The sequence below is a fragment of the Suillus clintonianus genome (assembly GCF_016758775.1).
Source record: "Suillus clintonianus strain FC179 chromosome Unknown DEU56scaffold_30, whole genome shotgun sequence".
NCBI lineage: Eukaryota > Fungi > Basidiomycota > Agaricomycetes > Boletales > Suillaceae > Suillus > Suillus clintonianus.
The window spans coordinates 281,730-305,030 of NW_024539254.1; the positions used below are offsets into that span (position 1 = coordinate 281,730).

Sequence of the window (23,301 nt, forward strand, 5' to 3'; positions counted from 1 at the left end):
GGTATAAAAAGGTTTAGGTACGATGAAAAGGCTTGAAAGGTTTAGAAATGCTGAGGATTAGGGGGAGACAGTTGGCGAAGGTTTCGGCGCTTCGCGCGACAAGGTTTAGGTAAGGAGCTTATCTCATCAGTGGCTTTACTCCGTATTTACTTCTATTTATTCTAGGTATACCTAATTTCAGTCACGAGGTTGGGCGTTGGGCGTTGGGCTTGGGTGTTGGGCGTTCAACTTTGAGCTCCCCTAATGTTCACCTCCACCTGCTCCACTTATCATTTGCTTGCAGCAACTGGTAATGCATTCCTCTGAGGGTGATACCAGACTCAGGTTCAGGCTGCGAGCTCACTGAGGCTGGTTGCGAAGCCATCTTATTCTGTGGATGCGTCGGAAGGCACCGTGACGACGTGGCTGTTTGTTCGAAGGCCGCTTTCCTCTTCAGAAATGCAATGCTGCAGCATCGACTTACATTCGACTTGTCGTATTAATTTCTCAAGCTTGTCTCGAGCAAGCTGTTTATACATTGCGTCCACATCCGAGCGGGCCGATTCTACTGTATTACGGACGAAATCACTCAGGTGACCTTCCTGCCTGACCGATCTGAGCTTCTGTTATATAATATCATGCAGTACAAAAGCTTTGAGACGAAGGACATGAGCCATATCTCCCAGGCTGATATATCTTCCACTATAACCTCCCATCTCACCGAAGCTTGTATCCGGTCTATCGTTGGTATTTGACCGACCCTCTCTTCGCAGGAAACCTTATGGCTACTATGAACGCTGTCTACTATGAAGCTGTGAGTCGCATGCTTATCACGATAAATTGTCTCTCATTGCGCTTGAACTAGCCACGGCAATTCGACGTGCGATCTGTACCCATTCCTACCATAAATGATGATGAGATCTTGATCAAGGGTGTGTACTCCCGGTAGTTCTCTAACAGTGGCTCTGATATTGTTCCAGTCTCATGTTGTGGTAAGGTCCACACACCCATAGACGCTCCGCACATGGATTTAACTATCCACAGGCATATGCGGGACCGACGGGCATGTACATGAAGGAGAATTCATCGCGAAGTTTCCTGTGAGTTTCCGCAAAAGCACAATTTGAACGTATTTTGAGAGTGATCTTCCGATCACAGCTAATTCCTGGTCACGAAGTAATTGGGACAGTTGCCAAAGTCGGTAGTAACGTTACAGGATTCGCTGAAGGTGACCGATGCGTCGCCGACCCAGGGGTTACAGTAAATCCAACTCTTCAGTACATTGAGAGCACGACTTGACATTTTTACAGTGCGATAAATGTTTCTATTGTAGGCGAGGGCAGTCTCTGCTGTGCGAGAACTTCAACGGCAGAGGAGTTACAATGGCAGGAGGATTTGCTGAATATGTCGTATTGTGGGTGCTACCACTACTGAACCCGCACATCTTACACGTTTTCTCATTTGTGCAGCGAGGCCAAGAAAACCTACAAGATCGAGTACCTCACCGATGAAGAAGCAACACTTGTCGAGCCTGCTGCCTGCGCCATTCACGGGATGGATAAGCTCAACCCACCCGTAGGCATTGATGCCTTGGTGATTGGTGCTGGACCTACCGGGCTGATTCTCGCACAACTGCTCAAACTGAACGGTGCCGCCAAAGTCGTTGTTGCTGCCAATAAGGGTATTAAGACCCGGATTGCACAGGATCTAGGCGCTGGTGACGTCTATATTGAGCTCGATAGAGAAAATCCTGCACCCCAATGGGAACAACTAAGGAGGGACCATCCGTATGGATTCGATGTGGTCGTAAGTGAATTGCAGGACTGAAGACTTGCGTTCAGCTTGAATCGTTTGTTTGCAGGTTGAGGCTACTGGCAATGAAGAGGTCGCAAACGACTCAATTAATTACGTCCGGCGGGGCGGCACTCTCATGATTTACGGTGTCTACTCTGAAAGTGCTCGTGTCCACTGGCCCCCTTCCAAGATATTTGGGGATGAAATCAAGGTGTGTAGAATAATTCTTACCATCCATTCCTTGCTCATAACTTGAGCAGATCATTGGCTCATTTGCTCAGACCCATTGTTTCCCTCGAGCCGTAGCCTATCTTGACAGTGGTAAAGTGAAAGTGAAGGGCATGGTATGCATAAAGCGTACTCCGAACTCGACCGCCACATTAATGTTTTCTAGGTCACTGACGTGTTCAAGATCAGTGAATATCAACAGGCACTGGATAAAATGAACAGCAGAAACGCCTTGAAGATTGCATTGAAACCATAATGTCACTAGAGGTCACTAGTCATATGTCATGGATAATTGGATAAAGCCATGTCACCTTCCTGCAGTATAATAGATTTTCCATTCGGATTGTGTTCCTACGGCATTTGCCCGACGGAGGCATGTATGTGGAAGTTACCGAAGCCCGATATCGTAACTCATTACATGTTCACTGACACGAACATCGCACGACCAGGCGATTTCCGAACTTATTAAGTAGCTCACATGCACCCGACGGCGCGCTTCCCGACGTTCCCGAGCAAGCCTCGTACCCGTCCCTCCAGGAGCGATGTTATCTCTCCTCAGCGTGTTGGCAGGGATCGCCCCGCTCATAATATATCTCTATTTTCGCTTCAACGACCAAGGATTGTCGCAACTTCCGGCGGAAGCCAAAGCGTTCGCACCCAACCGGTTCACACCGCATGTCGTCCGTGAAACTGCTGAAAAGCTTTGTAACTCGCCCAAAATTATAAAAGATGTCCTTCCACCAAAGACTGGACGTCGGTATATTGTAGTTGGTGTCAGTATCTAATTGCATCCAGCGCTTAATGCTCATTGCTGACGTTTCTGGCATAGGCTGGTTTCTTGGGCGGCTGGATCATCATCCAACTTCTACAACGTGGCGAGGATTCAAAGAAGATCAGAATTCTCGACCTACGCCGTCCTACTCGTTCAGACCTACGCACAGGCCTGGCCGCGCAGGTTGCTTTCTTTCAAGTAGATGTTTGTAATGCGAAGGCTGTGGACGATGCTTTCCAAGCGCCTTGGCCAGATTGCGACCCTTCAGAGACAGCGCCAGAGGTCACAGTCTTCCACACCGCTGCCAATATACGCTTCTATGAGCGTCATCTCGCGCTTTTACCTCGTTCTTCCAAAGTCAACTATGAAGGGACTCAAAATGTGATCAATGCAGCACGATCTATAGGTGTCACGGTATTGATGTATACATCATCTGGATCTATCTCTGTTCGTCGTTCTCGCTTTTGGCTCTGGCCTTGGGAGAAGCAGCCCAAGTACTTTGTCCAAATAATTAATGACGACGATAACCTAATTCCCAAATACCACGACCATTTCTTCTCAAACTACGCTGCTTCTAAGGTCCTCGGAGAGAGAGCAGTTAGAGCTGCTAATGGGTCTCGATCTGGTGAGAAGACACTGCGGACGGGATGTCTTCGCCCTGGTAATGGTGTGTTTGGTCCCGGTGGAGATCTGATATGCGGTGCCTACCTGGTACGCAAGTTCAATCCCACTTGGGTTCCTAACATCATGCAATCCTTCATGTACGTGGAAAACTGCGCCCTGGCCCACCTCTGCTATGAAGCACGTCTCCTCGAAACTGCAAGAGGAGGATCCAACCCTGACCTCGGTGGGCAGGCGTTTACTGTCACAGATACTGGTCCGCCAATCACATATGGCGATGTCCACGTTGGGTTGACGACGCTGGCTCCCGAGACTATTTTCAAACAGATGTCGCCTACCCTTATGCTGTTCATATCGCACATTATAGAGGTCCTTGTCCTCGCGCGCGCGTTCTTGTCAATGTCTTCGTCGCCTGTGCGACGCGCACTTGCACATTTTATACCCAACATCGTTGGAGATACAGTTAATCTGCAACCATCTTTGTTCGCGCTCGCGTCTGTGCATGTCATTTTTGACGATTCCCGAGCTCGATTGTCGCCTGAAAAGGGTGGACTGGGCTATCATGGACCGTTCACGACTCTGGAGGGGATCTGCAGGACAGCTGAGGAGCACTTCAAAGCTGGTGAAAACGGGGAAGAGAGATCACACTCCGGCGGTGTTGGTTTAGGTTTTCTCCGACACAGAAAGGCCCCGAAGGAGATGATCAAGATGGAGAAGAGAGTCAGTGAGCAGTTGCATGTAGAGGCCGTTGATGTGCTGGGATGATACCGGAATGATTAGCACTTGTGGGGATGGTAGGACATGGTTTTGCTATGCAATAGGAAATGTTGATGATGTCGCCTCCGCTCAACCGGGATTCGGGAATTGTTCGTAATCGTTGCAATGTGTCAGCGCTGCGCTTCTAATAATACTATGTGGCATAAAAGGATCTCTGCATGCTCAACAACTGCAATACTCAAGTTCTTGATTCCAGAACAATGTCGACCCGAATTCGTCTTATTTATGTCAGTATGGAACTTCAACGTGTCAACTGCCTTCTAATTTGTTACACTCTTAGGGAGCTGGTCAGTTCAGTGTACCTGGTCCACGGTCTATGGGAGCACGGATCAACACCATCGAAGACGCACAAAATATCATAGACGTGTTCGCCAGCCATGGCCACAAACAGATTGACACATCTCGTGTTTACGGGGGTGGGACGTCAGAGGAGGTACGAGCGAATTCTCTGAAACCTTCGTCGTCGCTCAATAGCACCATCGCAGTTCATCGGCCAACTCGATCTGAAAGGTTGTACAGTGGATACAAAGTGCGTATATTCGTTCGCGAGGCTTATCCTCTCATATTTGCCCTTATGTGTAGGGTCCTTCCAACTGCGCCCGGGGATTTTGCGCAGGACAAAATTCGGGCGTCGTTAGAAGCTTCTATCAAGGCGCTGGGGAAGACAAAGATCGAAACGTTCTATCTGCACGCGCCGGACAGGAGTGTTCCAATTAAAGATACTCTTCGGGCCATCCACGAACTGCACTCCGAAGGTCTCTTGTGAGTTTTTAATTAATCAGTGCTTGACTTGCCCGGATGATTTTAACTCTGGACAGTGAGGAGTTTGGGGTCTCGAACTATAACGCCTGGGAGGTCTGTCTATATTTTGTTATATTGCATATCTCATCACACCTCCTTTCTAAACAGGTGGCTGAGATGGTTGGCATAGCGGAAACGAACGGATGGGTCAGACCGACTGTATATCAAGGCCCCTATAATGCACTCGAACGAAGAGCTGAAACAGAGTGAGCCGAAGATGGGACGCTCGCTCCACTTGTCTTGACATAGCGCCAGGTTGTTCTCCTGCCTCCGGCACTATGGAATACGATTCTATGCGTATAGTCCACTAGCGTATGTTGTTCCACATCCCATCGTTCATGGTATCCATGCATGACAACTTCTACAGGAGCGGTTTACTTGCTGGGAAAATTCTCTCAGAAGCGGACATGCAAACTGGTAGATGGGATTCCAATTTATCTCCTGTAGCAGATTATCTGCGCGCGAAATATTCTCTTCTCATTCCTATTTTGCGAGAATTGAAGGGCGTGCTTGTGAGTCTATGTGAATCGCTGCATGGGTGACGCATAGTTCATGATTTGGATATCAGGACAAGCAGGGAATTCCTCTTTCTGAAGCTGCTCATCGCTGGCTTCAACACCACAGCAAGTTACAACCTGGTGATGGCATCATTATTGGTGCCAGTAACGTCGACCAACTCGAGAACAATCTGAGGGAAAAGTGAGTAACTTTTGATAGTGATGACCATTGTTCTGACCACATCACATTGTTGCTAGCGAGGGTGGACCACTTTCTGACGATGTCGTCAAGTTGCTGGAGGATGCATGGGGGCAAGCCAAAGGTGTTGCACCGCACTACGCGGCTTGAGTCCTATCCAGTTCGAACTGTATTATATCTATCACGCAGAACTTGAAGCAATTCGCGTAATTCCCATCCACTTAAGCTGTAATGCATATTGTACACTACAATTCATCGCAACGGCCGAAGGCGAGCGGATTGCGTGTAATTACTAGCAACAAAATGACCATACAAGTACCCTACCGGCATGACAGGTTGAAGGTGGAATCAGATGAGGATGATACATCCAAGGTGAACTGATGCAAACTACCGAGTGACATACCATGGACTCCTCTGCTGTGGGAATTATTTGGTAGTGTGTATACTATATACCTCATGATACTAGTGATGCTTTTCATCAGGCAATGTACCCCCCTTGTTCCAACGTTTTGATGAGTGACAAACTTCTGTGTTTTTCATCAGCCATCCTTACCTTGAATTCATGCATGCCTAGTTCTAGGTAACCTTGCCGCATGGTCTTGCGTTGTATACCCTTCAGACATTTATAACCCCAAAGCTATTGTTGATTCCGTCGTGCAGGACAGATGTACGGCCCTGCATGGCGTTCCAATGCATTCTTGGGTGTCTTGGCAGAAGTACAGCGGCAAGATTTGGGCAAGATGCAGGAGAGAAGCTGGAGTCGAATACTGGTGACTGGAGTCTTGGTGTGTGATATAATTTGATGTTTGCACATACCTTGTTTGTGCCGTGATTTGGGAGCCGAAGTATTTCGGAAGGGTAGTTAACACCCGAGGCACTCATCACCGCCGTCCTTCCATATATTTATGTAACGACCTTCGGAAATTCTTGATGGTCCACAGTGTGGGGACCCTGTTCCACTGCCCCAGTCCAAGTCCTGTCCCTGTCAGCAATTTCAATCTGCGAGTTATCGTGGTTTTCAAGGATGTAACTACCCGGGCCTTTAAGGGACTGGCGCAAGTTTAAAAGCGTCACTCTACTCATCTCCATATCAAAAACATGGTCTCTCCAAACGAATACTTCCCTGTCGCACTGGTAAGCTCGTGTGCGACTAATTATGTACTGAGCTATCATGTTTCATCCATCCAGGTTGGCATTTCCGTAGAGCTCCCAAGTGGTCCTCATGGAACAAGCAACCTTGACTATCAATCGTTCTTCGACTTCCTCATGAACGAGCACCAAGCCTACGAGAGAATCCCGGCCGATAGATTCAATACAGATGCGTGCGTCTGTCTTCCTTAACAAGTCCCACCCGTCAATTACTGACCACGCGCCCAGTCTTCAGGGAGTGAATATCGGTGAAGTGGCCACCGCACATGGCGCATTCTTGAAAAATCTAGATTTATTCGATCCTATCGAATTCGGAATCAGTAGCAAAGACACTAGGATGATGACGATTGGAACGCGAAAGCTCATTGAGCTGTCTTTCATGGCCTTGTTGGACTCTGGAATTGACTATCGAGGAAGAAATATCGGGACTTACATGTCGAGCGTCGCCCATGACGTTTGGATGATTTCCGGCGAGGTTGGCGATACCTGTCTTGTGTCTCGCTGACTCACGCCTAGTTTCTCAGTATGATACTGAAGCCCGCGGTTTATTGGCAGGTTCCCCTGCAATGATCGCCAATCGTGTGTCATACCACCTGGACCTACGCGGACCTTCCATCCCCATCGACAATGCTTGCAGCTCTAGTCTTTCTGCCTTCCATCTCGCTATTCAGGCCGTATGCAATGGGGAGTGCGAAGCAGCGCTTGTGGGTGGTTGTCAATTGAATCATAGGCAAAGATTTCTTTTCAGCAGTATTTCTGAAATTTGACGGCTGAAACGCCTCAATGTTACTAGGTTTATGGATTGGCTAACGTACAGTCAAGCTGGGATACTTGCACCAGATGGCAAATGTAAACCCTTCGACGTCTCTGCTAATGGGTAAGGCAAATTTTGAGTCCGCATGAGTCATGACTAATAATTCTTCCAAGATTTTCTCGGGGAGAGGGTGCTGTCGTTGTGGTTATTAAACCGCTTGACAAGGCGCTCCTAGATCATGACCACATATATGCTACTGTACGTTATTTTCCGCATGGGATGTATGTATCGGTTCTTAATTTTCCACAGGTTCTAGGCACCGGCATCAATTCATCTGGTTCATTGGCTCCTGCAAACTCTCCTGTAGCCTTTGCTCAAAGGGATGCAATGCTGAGAGCCTTCAAGCGAGCTGGCCGCCAGCCACACGAAGTTGATTTCGTCGAGCTTCATGCCACAGGCAAGTTCCTGAATCTAGGCCGTGGAGTTATTCAAACGTGTATGACTCTAGGGACTGCTTCCGGCGATCCAACGGAAGCAAACTGGGTTGGAGAGAGCTTCTTGAAAAATGATAACAGGGAGCTCCTTATAGGTAGTGTGAAAGGAAACATAGGGTATGTCGTCGGAATTACGACAATCAGCTTGGTCTCACTTTGCTCCACCCAGTCACCTCGAAATTACAGCGTTTCTTGCGTCACTGCAAGGTTTGCTCCATGTTTGAATCAGGAATCATCCCTCCCGATGTCAATCTCCTCAACCCTAATCCGGCGATTCGTTGGGAAGACTTCCATCTTCGCGTCGTCTCATCACCAACAACGTTGCCTTGTCAATCTGCTACTGGACGCTCTCCGATCTCGTTGGCGGGCTCTGGAATCGGCGGTGCTAATGGTCACTGTGTTGTCGAGGGTCCTCCTACAACCAATCCTGTAATACCGTTCTGGCAGTCAGATGTCATTAGTCCACCTTGCCTTTTGGTGGCGGGCGGCCTTTCTCCGCGTTCAACAGTTGCCGTAGGAGAATCTATACGGGCCATAGACAGTCAAACATTACCTTCTGTAGCAGCGACCCTAGGACGTCGGTCCAGGTCTACGCCTTGGCGTTCTTATGCGGTTACTTCGTCGAATTCTCCTCCTCGTTTTACCGAGCCGGTTCTTGCTCCTCGCACTCCCCCACTCGTGTTTGTGTTTTCGGGACAAGGTCCTCAGCATTTTGAAAGTGAGACATCATCCCAAGCATTTCATGACTTGATGCTGATATTTTCGTCAGTGGGCAGAGAGTTTTTCAGCTCATGCACTGTCATCAATAGGAGCATACTTGAAATGGACGAAGTACACAAGCGTACAACTGGATTTTCACTCATCGCACAGACCGGTCTTTTCACTCAACAAGCTCCTTTCGCAGAAGCACTTGGCGACATCTGGCCTATTTCGGTGACTCTTCCTGCTCTAACCATGCTTCAAATCGCAATCTTCAACTCTCTTGCGAGTCTTGGAATGAAGCCTGATGCGGTCGTGGGTCACTCTGCAGGAGAGACCGCATTATTATGCGCATCTGGAGCAGGTTCCAAAGCCATGGCTGTGGAGCTCGCAATTGCGCGTGGGCGGGTTTTGACAAACGTCGAAGGCGCAATGGCGGCAGTTGCATGCTCCCCTGAACAAGCCCAGAAAATCATATCACAGATATGCGCCGAACAGGGAAAGGTCGATATGGATATTGGCTGCTATAATACTCCCGACTCCATCACGCTATCGGGATCATCTGTGGATATCAACCTAGCAGTCCAGCGCGCAAAGGCTGCGGGATTTTTGGCAAAGCGACTCAATACCACCATTCCTGTGAATTCCAAATTGATGGAAGCTTGTCGTGACGAATTTATGCGACTGGTAACGGTGTGTTTGGTCCCGGTGGAGATTTGATATGCGGTGCCTACCTGGCACGCAAGTTTAATCCCACTTGGGTTCCTAACATCATGCAATCCTTCATATACGTGGAAAACTGCGCCCTGGCCCACCTCTGCTATGAAGCACGTCTCCTCGAAACTGCAAGAGGAGGATCCAATTCCGACCTCGGTGGGCAGGCGTTTACTGTCACAGATACTGGTCCGCCAATCACATATGGCGATGTCCACGTTGGGTTGACGACACTGGCTCCCGAGACTATTTTCAAAGAGATGTCGCCCACCCTTATGCTTGTCATATCGCACATCATAGAGGTCCTTGTCCTCGCGCGCGCGTTCTTGTCAATGTCTTCGTCGCCTGTGCGACGCGCACTTGCACATTTTATACCCAACATCGTTGGAGATACAGTTAATCTGCAACCATCTTTGTTCGCGCTCGTGTCTGTGCATGTCATTTTTGGTGATTCCCGAGCTCGATTGTCGCTGAAAAGGGTGGACTGGGCTATCATGGGCCGTTCACGACTTTGGAGGGGACTTGCAGGACAGCTGAGAAGCACTTCAGAGCTGGCGAAAACGGGGAAGAGAGATCACACTCCGGTGGTGTTGGTTTAGGTTTTCTCCGACACAGAACGGACCCGAAGGAGATGAGTAAGATGGAGAAGCGAGTGAGTAAGCAGTTGCATGTAGAGGCCGTTGATATGCTGGGGTGATACTGGAATGACTAGCACTTGCAGGGATGGTCGATTCTGATTAGAACATGGTTTTGCTGAGCAATAGGAAATGTTGATAATGTCACCTCCGCTCAACCGGGAATTGTTCGTAATCATTGCAATGTGTCAGCGTTGCGCTTCATTTGCCCTCTGTGGTATAAAAGGATCTCTGCATGCTCACATGATAACTGCAATACTCAAGTTCTTGATTCCAGAACAATGTCGACCCGAATTCGTCTTCTTTATGTCAGTATGAAACTTCAACTTGTCAACTGCCTTCTAATTTGTTATACTCTTAGGGTGCCTTTCAGTTCAGTGTACCTGGTCCACGGTCCTTGGGAGCACGGATCAACACCATCGAAGACGCACAAAATATCATAGACGTGTTCGCCAGCCATGGCCACAAACAGATTGATACATCTCGTGTTTACGGGGGCGGGACATCAGAGGAGGTACGAGCGAATTCTCTGAAACCTTCGTCGTCGCTCAATAGCACCATCGCAGTTCATCGGACAACTCGATCTGAAAGGTTGTACAGTAGATACAAAGTGCGTATATTCGCTCGTGAGGCTCATCCTCTCATATTTGCCGTTATGTGTAGGGTCTTTCCAAGTGCGCCTGTGGGCTTTGCGCAGGACAAAATTCGGGCGTCGTTAGAAGCTTCTATCAAGGCGCTGGGGAAGACGAAGATCGAAACGTTCTATCTGCACGCACCGGACAGGAGTGTCCCAATTAAAGATACTCTTCGGGCCATCAACGAACTGCACTCCGAAGGTCTCTTGTGAGTTTTTAATTAATCAGTGCTTGACTTGCCCGGATGATTTTAACTCTGGACAGTGAGGAGTTTGGGGTCTCGAACTATAACGCCTGGGAGGTCTGTCTATATTTTTTGATGTTACATTGCATATCTTATTGTGCCTCCCTTCTAATCAGGTGGCTGAGATAGTTGGCATAGCGGAAACGAACGGATGGGTCAGACCGACTGTATATCAAGGCCTCTATAATGCACTCGAACGAAGAGTTGAAACAGAGTGAGTCGACGATGGGACGCTCACTCCACTTGTCTTGACATAGCGCTAGGTTGTTCTCCTGCCTCCGACACTATGGAATACGGTTCTATGCGTATAGTCCACTAGCGTATGTTGTTCCACATCCCATCGTTCATGGTATCCATGCATGACAACTTCTACAGGAGCGGTTTATTTTCTGGGACAATTCTCTCAGAAGCGGACATGCAAACTGGTAGATGGGATCTCGATTTAAATCCTATAGCAGGTTCTCTGCGCGCGAAATATTCCCTTCTCATTCCTATTTTGCGAGAATTGAAGGGTGTGCTGGTGAGTCTACGAGAATCGCTGCGTGGGTGATGCATAGCTCATGACCTCGAATATCAGGACAAGCAGGGAATTCCTCTTTCTGAAGCTGCTCATCGCTGGCTTCAACACCACAGCAAGTTGCAGCCTGGTGATGGCATCATTATTGGTGCCAGTAACGTCGACCAACTCGAGAACAATCTGAAGGAAAGGTGGGTAACTTTTGATAGTGATGATCATTGTCTGACCACATCACATTGTTGCTAGCGAGGGTGGACCACTTTCTGACGATGTCGTCAAGTTGCTGGAGGATGCATGGGGACAAGCCAAAGGTGTTGCACCTCACTACGCGTTTTGAGTCCTATCCAGTTGGAACTGTATTATATCTATCACGCAGAACTTGAAGCAATTCTCGTAACTCCCATCCACCTGAGCTGTAATGCATATTGTACTCTACAATTCATCGCAACGGCCGAAGGCGAGGGGATTGTGTGTAATTACTAGAAACAAAGTCTTGCCCATGTCCATCGGGTGCCGAGAAGTCCAAATGTACAAGAAGAACAAAAACCGGTTTGCGAGCATGAAATAATCGGCCAAAAAGGTGCAGGCAGCAGTACTGCCATTAGGGCACGATTCTAGGAAGGTTCATGATCATCGAACTTGGTCAAAACAGGTCGAGACCAAAATTTGACTCTGCAAGTACTTTCCAACTACTGCGAATGCCTAATTAGGAGTTCCCTGCTTGTTCCCCGCCCCTCAAGTGTGACCTTGCCGAGTGCGGCTGCAAGGGAAATCAAGCGTTTCCTATTCCAGGTGCAGAGAGTACACATATGATTATAGTGAGACATCGTCTCACTTCTGTGCAGCATCCAACTGTTTTGCACCCGTTCCAAGGTACATATCAATACGATTCGCTGTGAGTTAGTACTACTGACACAGTACAATCCAAGCATACATAGCCTTGTAAATCATATCCAATATCACTAATGTGTCCCAATCGTGCATTCGCTGAAAGCAGAATTCTTTTGAATGTGGTGCGCGAAGAAGTAGGTCCGGATGACAACATCCTGATCCATCTCCAACACTGCAAACATCGTAAGCATCGCAAATACCCGTCTCACGGCAGAGCTACCTGTGAGCACCGTCGATGCATCCCCAGTCCGCCTGACATGAATTCAAGTCCTGTGTTTGAAAAGGGTAAGTTAAGGAATGTCTGTGCAAAGCAAGGACTTCTCACGAGACGGAAGGATGGGACCCGGCATTGGTGCCAGCATAAACACAGTCCATCTTCACAGCCGGCAGCGGCTGATCACTCGTCCCTATTTGAAAGCTTAACACACCATCCTCATGACCACACAAGTACCCTACCGGCATGACAATACGGGATTCCATCTTCCTTGTGGCCCCACCACATCACAGGCGTCCACTCATCCACGAGGTTGGCCAGTGTCTGAAGGTGACCGTATGCAGCTGGCTGGGGCCCGCGCCGTTGCCGCCGTGCCACGAAGGTGAAGAAACAAGCGAATACAAACAGCACTATCCATAAGTTCAAGATCTGCGCGAGTATATAAGGATGCTGTAATGCCTGTACTTAGATAGTGAATACGAACCTGCATTGGGTACATATATATTGTGATATCCACTCCAAATGATGAATAGACGTCCAAGTTGGCGAGGAGCACAAAACAAAGCCCGAATATCCAGTCTATATTGTTGATAATATTTGTTTCAAGAACACAAATCTAAAGCTAGGTGCGAGTGACTTACGCAGGATAGGCTTCGCGACAAAAAGTGCAAGACAGAGCGGATTGGCGAAAACCGACTTCAGTGGGTTCACCAATGTAATCCCTTGTCCAGTAGCGCATCTCCAATGCCCTTCGTCTCGAATGACATTTGCGATGAGCTCAGAGCAGTGCAGACAAAGTGTCAATGGTCCCTGGATTACAGCCAGGTTGACATAAGTCAGAATCCAAAATTCAAATTCAACGAGTCCCCCCCCCGCCCCTGCTAACTGGTACCTAAGGCTGTATAAGAAATTCGTATCGTCGGGGAAGAACGACCACGATTTCCAGGTTATCTGACCGGTATAGCCTTCATACGCATCGTGGATGTACAGGATGAGGACACCCCATCCAGCACATGCTACGACAAGGCACCAAAGGGAGATGATAACTTTCCGGATGCTAGGGTGTGCATGCCATGCAGAGGGCTGTGTATCTGATGGCCTCGCTGGACCTCCATCCACATCCAAGTCGGACACGCCACGCATGCACCGGAAAAGAACTGGGGTCAATTGCGCGTGGTGGATCAGGGCAGCGGTCAAATCGAAAGGCGAGGAACTCCACGTTAATATCTTGATAGCTCGCATCCCTGTCAATGTGATCACCACCTGGAGAAGAAGTGCGACTCCCAGAATCAGAAGAGGTGTCCCTATGATATCAACACGAGTCGCGGTCACGGTGTTCACGGCTTCGCCGGAAAGTACATCATAAAGGATGGAGTAGGAAGGTAATGCGACTAGTGAAGCTGAGCTATAGGATATGACGAGGAGGACAACCATGATACCATTGAGCAGGGCACCATTGGGGTTGCTCCATCCATGAGCTGCGGTCAGAAGGCGCAGATTAGAGTTGAAATTAAGCCGAGACTCTGAAGCCAATACAGAGCGCAATGAGATGTTGTGTACGAAACCTGTGGCCTCGGTGCATAATGTGACGATCAAGTTCAGTGAAATGACCACCATCTCTTTCCGCAGTGCAATCCCGCTCGGTCCTGCTGAGATCAAAGTGACCGCACCTCCACTGGCAGGAGCTGCCGCAATGACAGCGCCTGCAACGATGCAACAACAGCTGACGATACTTGAGCATGCCACACCAGCGAGGGCATACCTACGACTTGTCAGACTGCGGTCGTAGAAATTGGTCGCAGACTTCAGGTCAGATGTGACCGAGTCAGAGTCATCCAGGTGATTTGGGAGTGCATCACATGCAAAAAGAGTAGATGGGTCCCAGGTTTCCTCCCTAGGTTCGGGAGCAGTTGCCATGCTGGACGTGGAGAATGGAGGGGGGAGTACTTATATCATGTACTTGAAGTATATAATAGCCCTTGGCACAGCCCGATCTGCCTGCCAGTGGGTGTACGTAAAAAGTCTGATGGAAGGACGATGGTTCGAACTTCTAAGCTCAATTGGTGTTTGGTTTGACTAAATAATGGATGACTTCCCGTAGGCTCGAAATAATCGGATTAGAATAAATATTATTACTTTAGGAAGGTGTGCCGCGATGCCGCTCGCAATTTATGCCACATTGACACACCGATAAAATTTTGCACCCCCTCATAAACCTTATTTTATTTTAATCTGTAGGGGGGGGGGGGGGGGGGCCCCCCTACAGATTAATCCGACTAGAATTCTTCCGTTTTGGGCCACTACGCCAACGATATCGGCTGACATAATACCGCTCGCACGCACTATGCGAGTTACACCAAAGTTACACTGTACCAGTGTAGCGTCGAAAGACTTCACAGTGTATTGTCAAAAGAACTACATGCCACAAGGTAAGTTCTCTCCATTCTTCTCGGCCAATGGCCCACCCTGCACAGGCTCAAATTCATAGTTCATGATACTAGCCAGTTTTCGTCAATCTTTTCGTTCGATGTCAGCGTCCGTCACGTTAAACAGCTATGTCCCTTCATTTTTCATTCCGCGCTATACCACATGAATCCTAGTTACAACACTTGCCAGGGTGTATTTTCCCGTGGGTTTGAAAGAAGCTGCGAGTGGCAAAAGTATAATCTGTTGAGGTGGTGATTGTTGATGCGCTCTTGGCGGGCAACCTCTACTCCAGCGATAAGTGCCGCTGCTAGCACACGTGAACCTTCTTCGTTTTCGAGGACGTCTGCCTCATTGTCGTTCAGAAGTGAATATAAGAAATCGTCCATTTATCAAGGATTATATCTATGTAGTTGGCCTACGGTTGAATATCGTCGTATAGATTAAAAAATAAACTCGATTTCCCATGGTTTTTCAAAGTCCGAAATATTCTATTCTGATTACTTAGCCTACGGGAAGTCATCCAATGTATAAATCTCATCTTGATTCTAGTTTTGGTAGTTCCCTTCGTGGTATTGATGTATAGCCTTCAGAGGTCCGATATCCACTATGAGATATGGTTTGTACTGAGTAGGACACCTGCCGGAAATTGTTGTAAGATGAGCAATTTTATAGGCATTCTAGTCCCGATGGTGTACAGCCCTAAGAAACGCCAGCCACGGCCCCATACAAGCGAGGCGACAACATCAAAGCAGCCGAGGCTGTCGGGAAACCTGCATCAGTTGCATGTCGAAGGAGCAGGGAGCTGGTTGAAGGTGGAATCAGATGATGGGGTTGAGGATGATCAATCAATCCAAGGTGAACTGATGCAAAGCAGGCTCCATTAGACCAATTCTAGAGTGCCGAGTAACATACCATGGACCCCTCTGCTGCGGGAACTATTTGGTAGACTAAGTTAGTGATGTTCCGGCCCGGCTTGGCCCAAAAGCCACGGCTTTGGCCTGGCTTCAGACGGCTCTGGCCTGCAAAAGATCCAAGCCGGGCCAAAGCTGCAAATGACGGCTGGCTTTGGCCTGGCTCTGGCCTGAGCCGCGGCTCGAGTAGGGAATTTGCGATTCTGACAAGACTCACCTGCCAGTGCGCGCCTCAGAATGCAAATCGCGACGATTCACGCTTCGGGCGCAAAATGCTGACGGACGGATTCAGATGGGCTCGCGTTTCCTCATGTGTTTCTTTCGCTGCGTGAGAGAGGAGCTGTCCAGAGTACGATCCACGAGGTCAATGAGCATATCATATTTTGTGAAAACGACAACGACGGGAACTTTGGACCAGGGTTAGCGGTCACCTGCGTGGAGCGATAACAAACGAACTATTTCTGAGTTTTCCGTCGCGCTTCAATGTAAGGAATGCCTCCGTGCCAGTCTCCAATAAACGCCCGCCTGCACGGGGTATTTCAAAGCAAAGCCTTCCGTATATTTCGTCAGCTTGGGATGAGGAGTCGTGAGGATGGAGAGCCCACCAAACAGCATGCAGCTGATCTTTCAGAGCAGGCTCGGATATCCTATGTTCAATAAAATCTTGGACTATTTTGATGTTATCCTCTTCTTCGATGTTAGCTTCGCCCGGCTTTTCATGCGAAGTGAGCTATGGAGATAACATCAGCGACTTACTGTGTTTAAGATGATGAGCAGCCTACCGCTTTGTCCACTCCAAATGCCTGATTGATCAGTGAAGACCTGCCAACGCCCGTCTATTGTAAGCAAAAGTGTGAATTACAAGCCTGAGAAGCAAAAGTCGCGCTCTCAAGATCAAAGGTTGCAGGGTTTTGGAAGATTCGAGCTGGGGTTGTTCAACTTGATTCAATTTGGCACGAGTCCGTTCGACCTAGCCAAGCAGACCATTCCGAATTTGTGCGCCAACGTTGAAAAAACTATCAAGGTAAGACTGGCGCAAGCAGTAATTAGTAATTGTAATGTGACGTTGAGTTGTATTGACCACGCGGATCACAAGAGCTGAATTGGTTGAAGCACAGACCGACTTGTAAGTTGTGTGTGTTGGTCCTCGTTTGTTTGTTTCGAAGTTCAGCATGTGTTATAACTTATTACGAACCAAATTATATACCAAAATTTGGTGTCAAAATGTTCATTGTCGTTGACGATGGTAGAGGCTAGGAGCCGCGGCTCAGGCCGTCGGCTTTGGCTTTTCAGAATTCCAAGCCGGGCCAAAGCCCTGGTCAGGCCGTCAGTTTGGCCTGGCTTGGCCCGGCCTAATTTGGCCCGGCTTGGCTCGGCCCACGGCTTGAAGCCGGGCCATGCACATCACTATTGGTAGTGTATATTGTGAAGTGAAAAGGCAGCTCTCGTCGCTACACATTGAGATAGTGTACTGTAGTCGTTTCCGTGGATGGGAAGGTCGTCTAGAGTCGAGGGCAGAGGCTGTGACAGCTGCTCGAGTGTTCGCTACACTGTTTTATCCCTCCCACTAATACTGACACTGCCGGTACATGTCACTTCTCCACATTATTTTCAAGCGGATCAAGGTTTGGCTGTGGTTTCCAAATATCGGCACTCTACTCTTCAAGTCGGCCCAGGAAGAAAGTCGAGAGTATGCTTTATTCGCGATGCAGAGTCGACGCTACGACGTCGTCCCCCTAGCAAGCCTAGATCATTCGAAAGAAAGTTGTCATTTCCGTGTAGAGTCGAGTTGGAGTCGAGGGTAAGTACCGCGGCTCTCGTGACAACTCCGCAAACTGCCCATCACAAACCAATTCATGTCTGGCATTGCCTGCGCGGGAGTTCCATGTATGCTCCAGAAGGTCTATGCGAATGTCCATATTTGACCAGCCGAGCATAAGGCACGGTGCATCGAGTAGCACCTGTGCGATGGCAGGTTTGTGCTCAGAGGCTTGGGCGTTGCACCCTTGGCAGCACTTTTTAGACCTTCCCACGGTCTTTCAGACTGGGTTTCTTGGTCTGCGTTAACCTATCTCTAAGACGTCCCTCCTGAAAGAGCCTCCTGCCTATTTCTTCAAACATCTGACCACATTCCTCGGGAGGTCCGTAGCCCTCCTCTTCTGTGAACTGAAGAACACCTCTGTCCTCTATAGCGCTTACTCCACACCCCACGAGTCCACGGGAGGAATATGTAATGAGGTTTCGGAGGAACGTCGTGGCATGTTCTGTTGCGCGAGGTTTGAGAGGAATGTTGGGGCGAGGTCTGAGAGGAATGTTGGGGAGGTTTCGGAGGAACGTTAGCGAGGTTTTGGAGGAACATTGGGGAGGTTTTGGAGGAACGTTCGCGAGGTTTTGGAGGAATGTTCGCGAGGTTTTGGAGGAATATCTTGCGATGTCCTGGAGGTTTTTCGAAGACTGTCTCGTGAGGTTTGTGAGCGGCAACCTGCTCTCAACCGCATCCTCGCTGATAGTGGTGTCCATGACAACCCCGACAGCATCTCGAACTCGTCCTTTAGGTGTCATTTATGTGTAGATACAAGAATACTTTGTTCTGCTCATGTCTTGATCAAACATTCCACACATCAGTCCGAGTAACGTGCTCGATGTATTCAAGAATAACGGCAGCATGATCAAAAGTGTGACTATATACATAAGTATGTTGTATTAGAAGGATGAGGTATCGGGGGTGTGAGATGACAAAGGCAGTGCAGACGAGAGACTATGAACAGTGTGGTGTAAGGGATGATGGCAGAACAAAGAACGGACAAGAAGGGAGGCGGCAATGATATGACATCTATGTCAAGGACATAAAAAGAAACTGCAAGGCCGAGCAAGCATAACATCAGGTGGCAGACGAGAGACTATGAACAGTGTGGTGTAAGGGATGATGGCAGAACAAAGAACGGACCAGAAGGGAGGAGGCAACGATACGACATCTATGTCAAGGACATAAAAAGAAACTGCAAGGCCGAGCAAGCATAACATCAGGTGGAAGGAGGTGCGTCTGCCGGTCGGGTGTTGGAGTTGGGACTTGGACCGTGGTACGGGGCCCGCGAATCCTGACTTTCCCACCTAGAGTCTCCATTGTAGCGTCTCCTGTAGCCTTGGGAGTCATTATAGTAACCTCCGCTGCGCTGGGGAGCAAATACGTGGCTGTGATCATCATAATCACCACGGGGAGGGAATCCGTGTTCGCGTTTGTACCCATAGTCCACCGCTGGGCTGTATCTGTCACAGTCAGAGTACGCCAGTGAGCGACTGCGCTCCCGTTCCATGTTGTAAGTCATGCTAGATTCTGCTCCCGGAGACATGTCCCGCGTGTGATCACTGTCAACATGAGACCTGCGTGATGGATGCAAGTCATGAGAGTCCCGGGAGTCAGGTACATACCCAGGATTGCGAGTAGTATCATGGTGTTCAGGAATGTTGTCGCGAGGAATGTTGTCGCGAGGATTGCCGTTGCGGTGATAGAATGTGTCATGCGGGTGGAGGAGTTTCTCATTGGCACCTTGCATAAAAGGCAAATTCTGGTAATCTTGCGCCTGTCCGAATATTAGATTGCACGCAGAAAAAGAACGATGTGTCACTTACGGGATAGGAAGAGCCATGAATACTACGACCAGGGAAGCGATGATCATGGAGCTCTCGATCATGGCGTTCATGAGAGTTGGCCAGGAGAGGTCCACGAGGGTCAAGAGGTAGAGGTCCACGAGAACTGTGGTAGGGATTATTCCTGTGATCACGATCATAATGGAAACGATCCCGAGGGTCCTGGCGGATATGGTCACGAGGGTCCTGACGGATATGGTCACGAGGATCCTGACGGACAGGTTCGCGTGGATCATGACGGAAAAGCTCTCGAGGGCGCACGGGCTCTTCAGATTGGCGGTGAGCGTTTGCGGGGAGGTTGTGGGACTCCAGTAGGTCTTCATGAGTAACCAAGTGGTCATCTGCTGTACCTCGGGTCACCAATTCATCGCCTCCTCCTCCTCCTCTCTGAGGCAAAGGAGGAAGCTCTGTGGGTGAGGACATGTTGCCTTGTTGCAACAGCACTGGAACTCGGCCAACATCGCTGGGAACATCACGTTCGTTAGCGCCTGAAGTCGAAGGAGACAGTGGACGAGGAGACTGTTGTACCGGGCATGCGCTGTCCATCTCTGTATTGGACTGCGGCAGCTGGGCAGCCCCGTCATCAGTAGTATGCGTTGGTGCATCTGCAGGACATGTTGCAGAGTTGTCCGCACTCTTGGGGGCAAGTTTTTGGGACTTATCTGCAATCCCGTCGCTAACAGCTTCAACATCATCGTCAGAGTACATCACACGAAGGGCCCGGCCTTGACGAGTAGTCTTTGGCTTCGGACGTGAACCCTTGACAACCGGTCGTGGTTTAGGACGACCTGTGAAATACAAGGTGAGATCATTGAAACACAAAAAATTAACGCAGCCGTACCTTTTGTATCTTGAGGTTTGTTGGAAGGGCCATCACGAAGGCGCGTAACTCTGGCTGTGTAAAATCAGGTGAATCCCAGGGTGAGTTATAGACAGTGGGACACTTACTTGTGCTAGTTGCAGTGGGATCCTCCTCATCACTCGAAGACTCCACCGTCACAGGGGATAATGGACCCCCTTTCGTGGGAGAAGCACTAGGGGCCTGTGACTGCGACAGTCCTGATTTCTCCTTCGATTGCGTTCCTGTTCGAGTCGCTGCTTTTGGGACAATGTCTACAGGTGAAGCGCGCTTCTTCGATGCACGCAGCTCACCACTGGACTGCCGCTTCTTCCTCTTGCCCCGAGATGCTTCTTCGTACTCTGACTCAGAGTCCGGTTCACGCTGGTCATTTCCGTCTTGAGAATCGGATGAAGTAGATTGGACTTCAATCACCTCGCGAGCCGGCGGCCTGTCAACAACCTTGAAAATCCGCGATGGAGGTGGTTCAACATGCGTAGTTGATTTTCCTGTCAAAGTAGTAGATTTCTTGACTTTGGTAGTTGCGGAACTGGGCTTGAGGCGAGAAGGACCATTGTAGTCCGTATGACCATCGACGAACAGCCGTCGAGCACCTGGATAAGGATAGTCCGATGGAGGAGCTTCGCCGAGAATGACGGGCTTCTCAGAGCTCAATACTGCCGCTATTGACACCGGACCGTCAAGGAAAATTACACACTCAGGGACAGATCACACATACCTCGTTCCACGATATCAACTTTCTCTACATACATAGTCTTTGCTTTTAAGGACTCCACGAGGATAGAGACCTCCTTCTGTGTCAGGCCAGCGACTCCCTTGCTCTTTGCATTTGAGGCAACACCACGTGCCTCGCCAGGGAGGAGGCACTTGTGTGCAGGGTAGCCCTTGATGCAAAGGTTATCATCTGCGAGCGCGTTCGGCATGAGCTTCCAAGGAAAGGTCCTGTCAGTGCCGAATTTGCCTCCAAACTTGGCTGGTGTAGGGTGGTAAGTAGTCTGAATACGATAAATAAAAACCAATACCGAACGTACCGACTTGTTTCGTAATTTCCCTCTTGATCCATTTGATACTATCCTCTCGTCCCTCCAAAAGGTCAGAAGCCTGATCCACATCCTTAGAGTCTAGTAGGTCCTTGGAGTCTACACCTTTGGAGGTGGACGCCACATCATCATCTTCGTGCTCCATGAATGCATCCTCCACAGCCGATAACGACATTGTGTTACTGTGATGTTTGATAAGACATCGCGGCCTTCAAGATAACGAAACAAGACTCACTAAACTTGGGCTTTGAGGTGAGCGAGGATGGTGTCATTGTCTGCGCGGCATCGCGTCAGAAAGAACTAGCACAAAATATCAATATGTGCGCGAGGTTTAGCATGATCTTTGACGACTTACATCCATTGCACCAGGTGTCGTGTGTACATGACCGAGTGAGGCGTCCTGATTGACGATTTTGCCACACATGACGGTAGCGGATTCGAACCCGAATTTGGCCGACGCAACATCCAACTGAAATGACAAGTGTACATTAAGCGTCGAGGCACCAATCAGTTTGATATGAAATCACTTACTATATCTGTCACCCTTTTGTGAAACCTCTGGAATGCCTGCGCACGTTGGCTGACTGTTTGAGGCAATCCACCTAGTGAAGCCATCTCATCGTGGGTGTCAAGGATATCTTGATATGTGTCGGGGAACTGTTCTTTGAACTTCACATAGCATTCTTTACGCACACCCGCGCCTGTGATGCAAGATCAATTTACGTACTGAAATGAGTCTGCATTTAGAACTTACTTGGCGTGCTTCCTCCAGCCGAAAGATCTCGACCAAGTCGGGCGAGTTCCTGCTTGGACTTGTCCTTGAAATAATTGGAATAAAGATTCCAGTAATTGATGCTGCTTGCTGTGCGTCCACGGCTCTTCATGAACAGGTTGATGACCTGATGCATGGGCATCGTAGTGGACCTGGATAACTCGAGCAGTGCCTGATCAACGACCGCGAATCCTGCGTCAAGTGCAGCATTGGTCTCTGCAGACCTGCGTCCCACGACAGGTAGTTCCTCGGAGTGTGAGGTGAGGCTTTCTTCGGGAAACCGTTCGCGGACGCTGGTGTCAGGAGAGTAGTGGCTCAAGTCAAGCTGCTGACTTGGCCTGGGGGAAGGTAGATTGGGGACACTAGAACCAGGGATCAAGTCCTTCAGGGGTGTAGGCGGGATAACATTTGTGGAGGGTGGAGGTGCGTGGGCGGCTTGAGGAGCCAAGTGAGATGGACGCCGAAGTTCGAATGCCGGGACTTGACCGGAGAAGCCCTGTACAAAACCCGAAGGATCTGGAGCATGATCCCCAAGTAAGGTTGTGAATGAGTCAGCGCCCATCAGGTCAAACATATTGGATGCTTGTTGACCTGTCCAAGCAGGCTGGTCGCTCATTGAATTATAAAACATATCTTGAAGAGGTGCGGGAGCTGGGGGTCGGGAAGCCGCGTCACCCGCAAATGGTGAGGGGTGGCGACTATTGCCCGGTGCCACAGTAAGTGATGTCGCATCACCGGTAAATGGTGAGGGCTGACGACTGCCATTCAGCGCAACGGTGAGCGATGTTGAATCACTTGGGGTGGCGTCATCATCCTGAGGAAGGTCCAAAGATGCAGCACCGGGACCTGATTCCACAGAGCCTTGACTGTCTGGGGTCGGTTGTTGGCCCCCCCTTCGTCGAATTGAAGCACCTTTGATGATCCCAGTGTCCCGTGCCATAGCCTTAAGATTACTCCTCAACCTTGACGGAGTGAGCTCGACCGCTGGTTCTTGATACCGACGGCCTCCACCGAGCTGTTCATATATGTA

The 23,301-nt window shown here is 49.2% G+C and overlaps 8 protein-coding genes across 8 annotated transcripts; 5 read left to right on the top strand and 3 right to left on the bottom strand.

The window, feature by feature from the left end:
- Nucleotides 1-760: 760 nt before the first annotated feature.
- DEU56DRAFT_735814 (chaperonin 10-like protein) lies at nucleotides 761-2,257 on the top strand (the record flags this gene model as incomplete). The annotated part of the gene is made up of 9 exons (XM_041348474.1): nucleotides 761-793; nucleotides 845-911; nucleotides 1,024-1,079; nucleotides 1,138-1,239; nucleotides 1,290-1,393; nucleotides 1,449-1,785; nucleotides 1,841-1,984; nucleotides 2,034-2,117; nucleotides 2,168-2,257. 9 exons carry the CDS (start codon nucleotides 761-763, stop codon nucleotides 2,255-2,257), a joined length of 1,017 nt encoding a protein of 338 aa, XP_041209128.1.
- Nucleotides 2,258-2,543: 286 nt separating this feature from the next.
- On the top strand, nucleotides 2,544-4,159 carry DEU56DRAFT_735659 (3-beta hydroxysteroid dehydrogenase/isomerase family-domain-containing protein; the record flags this gene model as incomplete). Its single annotated transcript, XM_041348465.1, has 2 exons — nucleotides 2,544-2,774; nucleotides 2,831-4,159. The coding sequence occupies 2 exons, from the start codon at nucleotides 2,544-2,546 to the stop codon at nucleotides 4,157-4,159; spliced, it is 1,560 nt and encodes a 519-aa protein (XP_041209129.1).
- Nucleotides 4,160-4,371: 212 nt separating this feature from the next.
- Nucleotides 4,372-6,268, top strand: DEU56DRAFT_944302 (NADP-dependent oxidoreductase domain-containing protein; the record flags this gene model as incomplete). The annotated part of the gene is made up of 10 exons (XM_041358981.1): nucleotides 4,372-4,398; nucleotides 4,452-4,604; nucleotides 4,657-4,700; nucleotides 4,754-4,933; nucleotides 4,990-5,026; nucleotides 5,081-5,178; nucleotides 5,228-5,284; nucleotides 5,340-5,484; nucleotides 5,541-5,671; nucleotides 5,728-6,268. The coding sequence occupies 10 exons, from the start codon at nucleotides 4,372-4,374 to the stop codon at nucleotides 5,816-5,818; spliced, it is 963 nt and encodes a 320-aa protein (XP_041209130.1). The 3' UTR covers nucleotides 5,819-6,268.
- Nucleotides 6,269-6,766: 498 nt separating this feature from the next.
- On the top strand, nucleotides 6,767-10,077 carry DEU56DRAFT_980331 (thiolase-like protein; the record flags this gene model as incomplete). The annotated part of the gene is made up of 12 exons (XM_041359775.1): nucleotides 6,767-6,802; nucleotides 6,857-6,990; nucleotides 7,046-7,292; nucleotides 7,342-7,491; nucleotides 7,548-7,567; nucleotides 7,611-7,694; nucleotides 7,745-7,829; nucleotides 7,881-8,182; nucleotides 8,235-8,272; nucleotides 8,295-8,783; nucleotides 8,835-9,457; nucleotides 9,511-10,077. 12 exons carry the CDS (start codon nucleotides 6,767-6,769, stop codon nucleotides 10,075-10,077), a joined length of 2,775 nt encoding a protein of 924 aa, XP_041209131.1.
- Nucleotides 10,078-10,394: 317 nt separating this feature from the next.
- Nucleotides 10,395-12,044, top strand: DEU56DRAFT_901106 (NADP-dependent oxidoreductase domain-containing protein; the record flags this gene model as incomplete). The annotated part of the gene is made up of 10 exons (XM_041356536.1): nucleotides 10,395-10,421; nucleotides 10,475-10,627; nucleotides 10,680-10,723; nucleotides 10,777-10,956; nucleotides 11,013-11,049; nucleotides 11,109-11,206; nucleotides 11,256-11,312; nucleotides 11,368-11,512; nucleotides 11,570-11,700; nucleotides 11,756-12,044. 10 exons carry the CDS (start codon nucleotides 10,395-10,397, stop codon nucleotides 11,844-11,846), a joined length of 963 nt encoding a protein of 320 aa, XP_041209132.1. The 3' UTR covers nucleotides 11,847-12,044.
- A 345-nt stretch (nucleotides 12,045-12,389) lies between these two features.
- On the bottom strand, nucleotides 12,390-14,610 carry DEU56DRAFT_800661 (uncharacterized protein). Its single transcript, XM_041353098.1, has 5 exons — nucleotides 13,256-14,610; nucleotides 13,099-13,193; nucleotides 12,834-13,043; nucleotides 12,725-12,812; nucleotides 12,390-12,599 (listed from the first exon to the last, which is right to left on the bottom strand). The coding sequence occupies exons 1-3, from the start codon at nucleotides 14,529-14,531 to the stop codon at nucleotides 12,834-12,836; spliced, it is 1,581 nt and encodes a 526-aa protein (XP_041209133.1). The 5' UTR covers nucleotides 14,532-14,610; the 3' UTR covers nucleotides 12,390-12,599; nucleotides 12,725-12,812.
- A 3,361-nt stretch (nucleotides 14,611-17,971) lies between these two features.
- DEU56DRAFT_755617 (uncharacterized protein) lies at nucleotides 17,972-18,472 on the bottom strand (the record flags this gene model as incomplete). Its single annotated transcript, XM_041349930.1, has 1 exon — nucleotides 17,972-18,472. The coding sequence occupies one exon, from the start codon at nucleotides 18,470-18,472 to the stop codon at nucleotides 17,972-17,974; it is 501 nt and encodes a 166-aa protein (XP_041209134.1).
- A 3,582-nt stretch (nucleotides 18,473-22,054) lies between these two features.
- DEU56DRAFT_690070 (uncharacterized protein) lies at nucleotides 22,055-22,503 on the bottom strand (the record flags this gene model as incomplete). The annotated part of the gene is made up of 2 exons (XM_041347108.1): nucleotides 22,055-22,200; nucleotides 22,254-22,503. Coding segments are annotated over 2 exons (396 nt in total), but the record flags the coding sequence as incomplete, so codon positions are not given.
- Between the last annotated feature and the right edge of the window lie 798 nt (nucleotides 22,504-23,301).

Excerpts from the sequence above, each read along its gene's own strand:
- DEU56DRAFT_800661 (XM_041353098.1), bottom strand. The coding sequence starts at position 14,531 with ATGGCAACTGCTCCCGAACCTAGGGAGGAAACCTGGGACCCATCTACT. Across the intron at positions 13,194-13,255 it reads TGTCGCGAAGCCTATCCTGC|ACTGGATATTCGGGCTTTGT; the intron begins GTAAGTCACTCG and ends TCAACAATATAG. Across the intron at positions 13,044-13,098 it reads TATATATGTACCCAATGCAG|ATCTTGAACTTATGGATAGT; the intron begins GTTCGTATTCAC and ends ATACTCGCGCAG.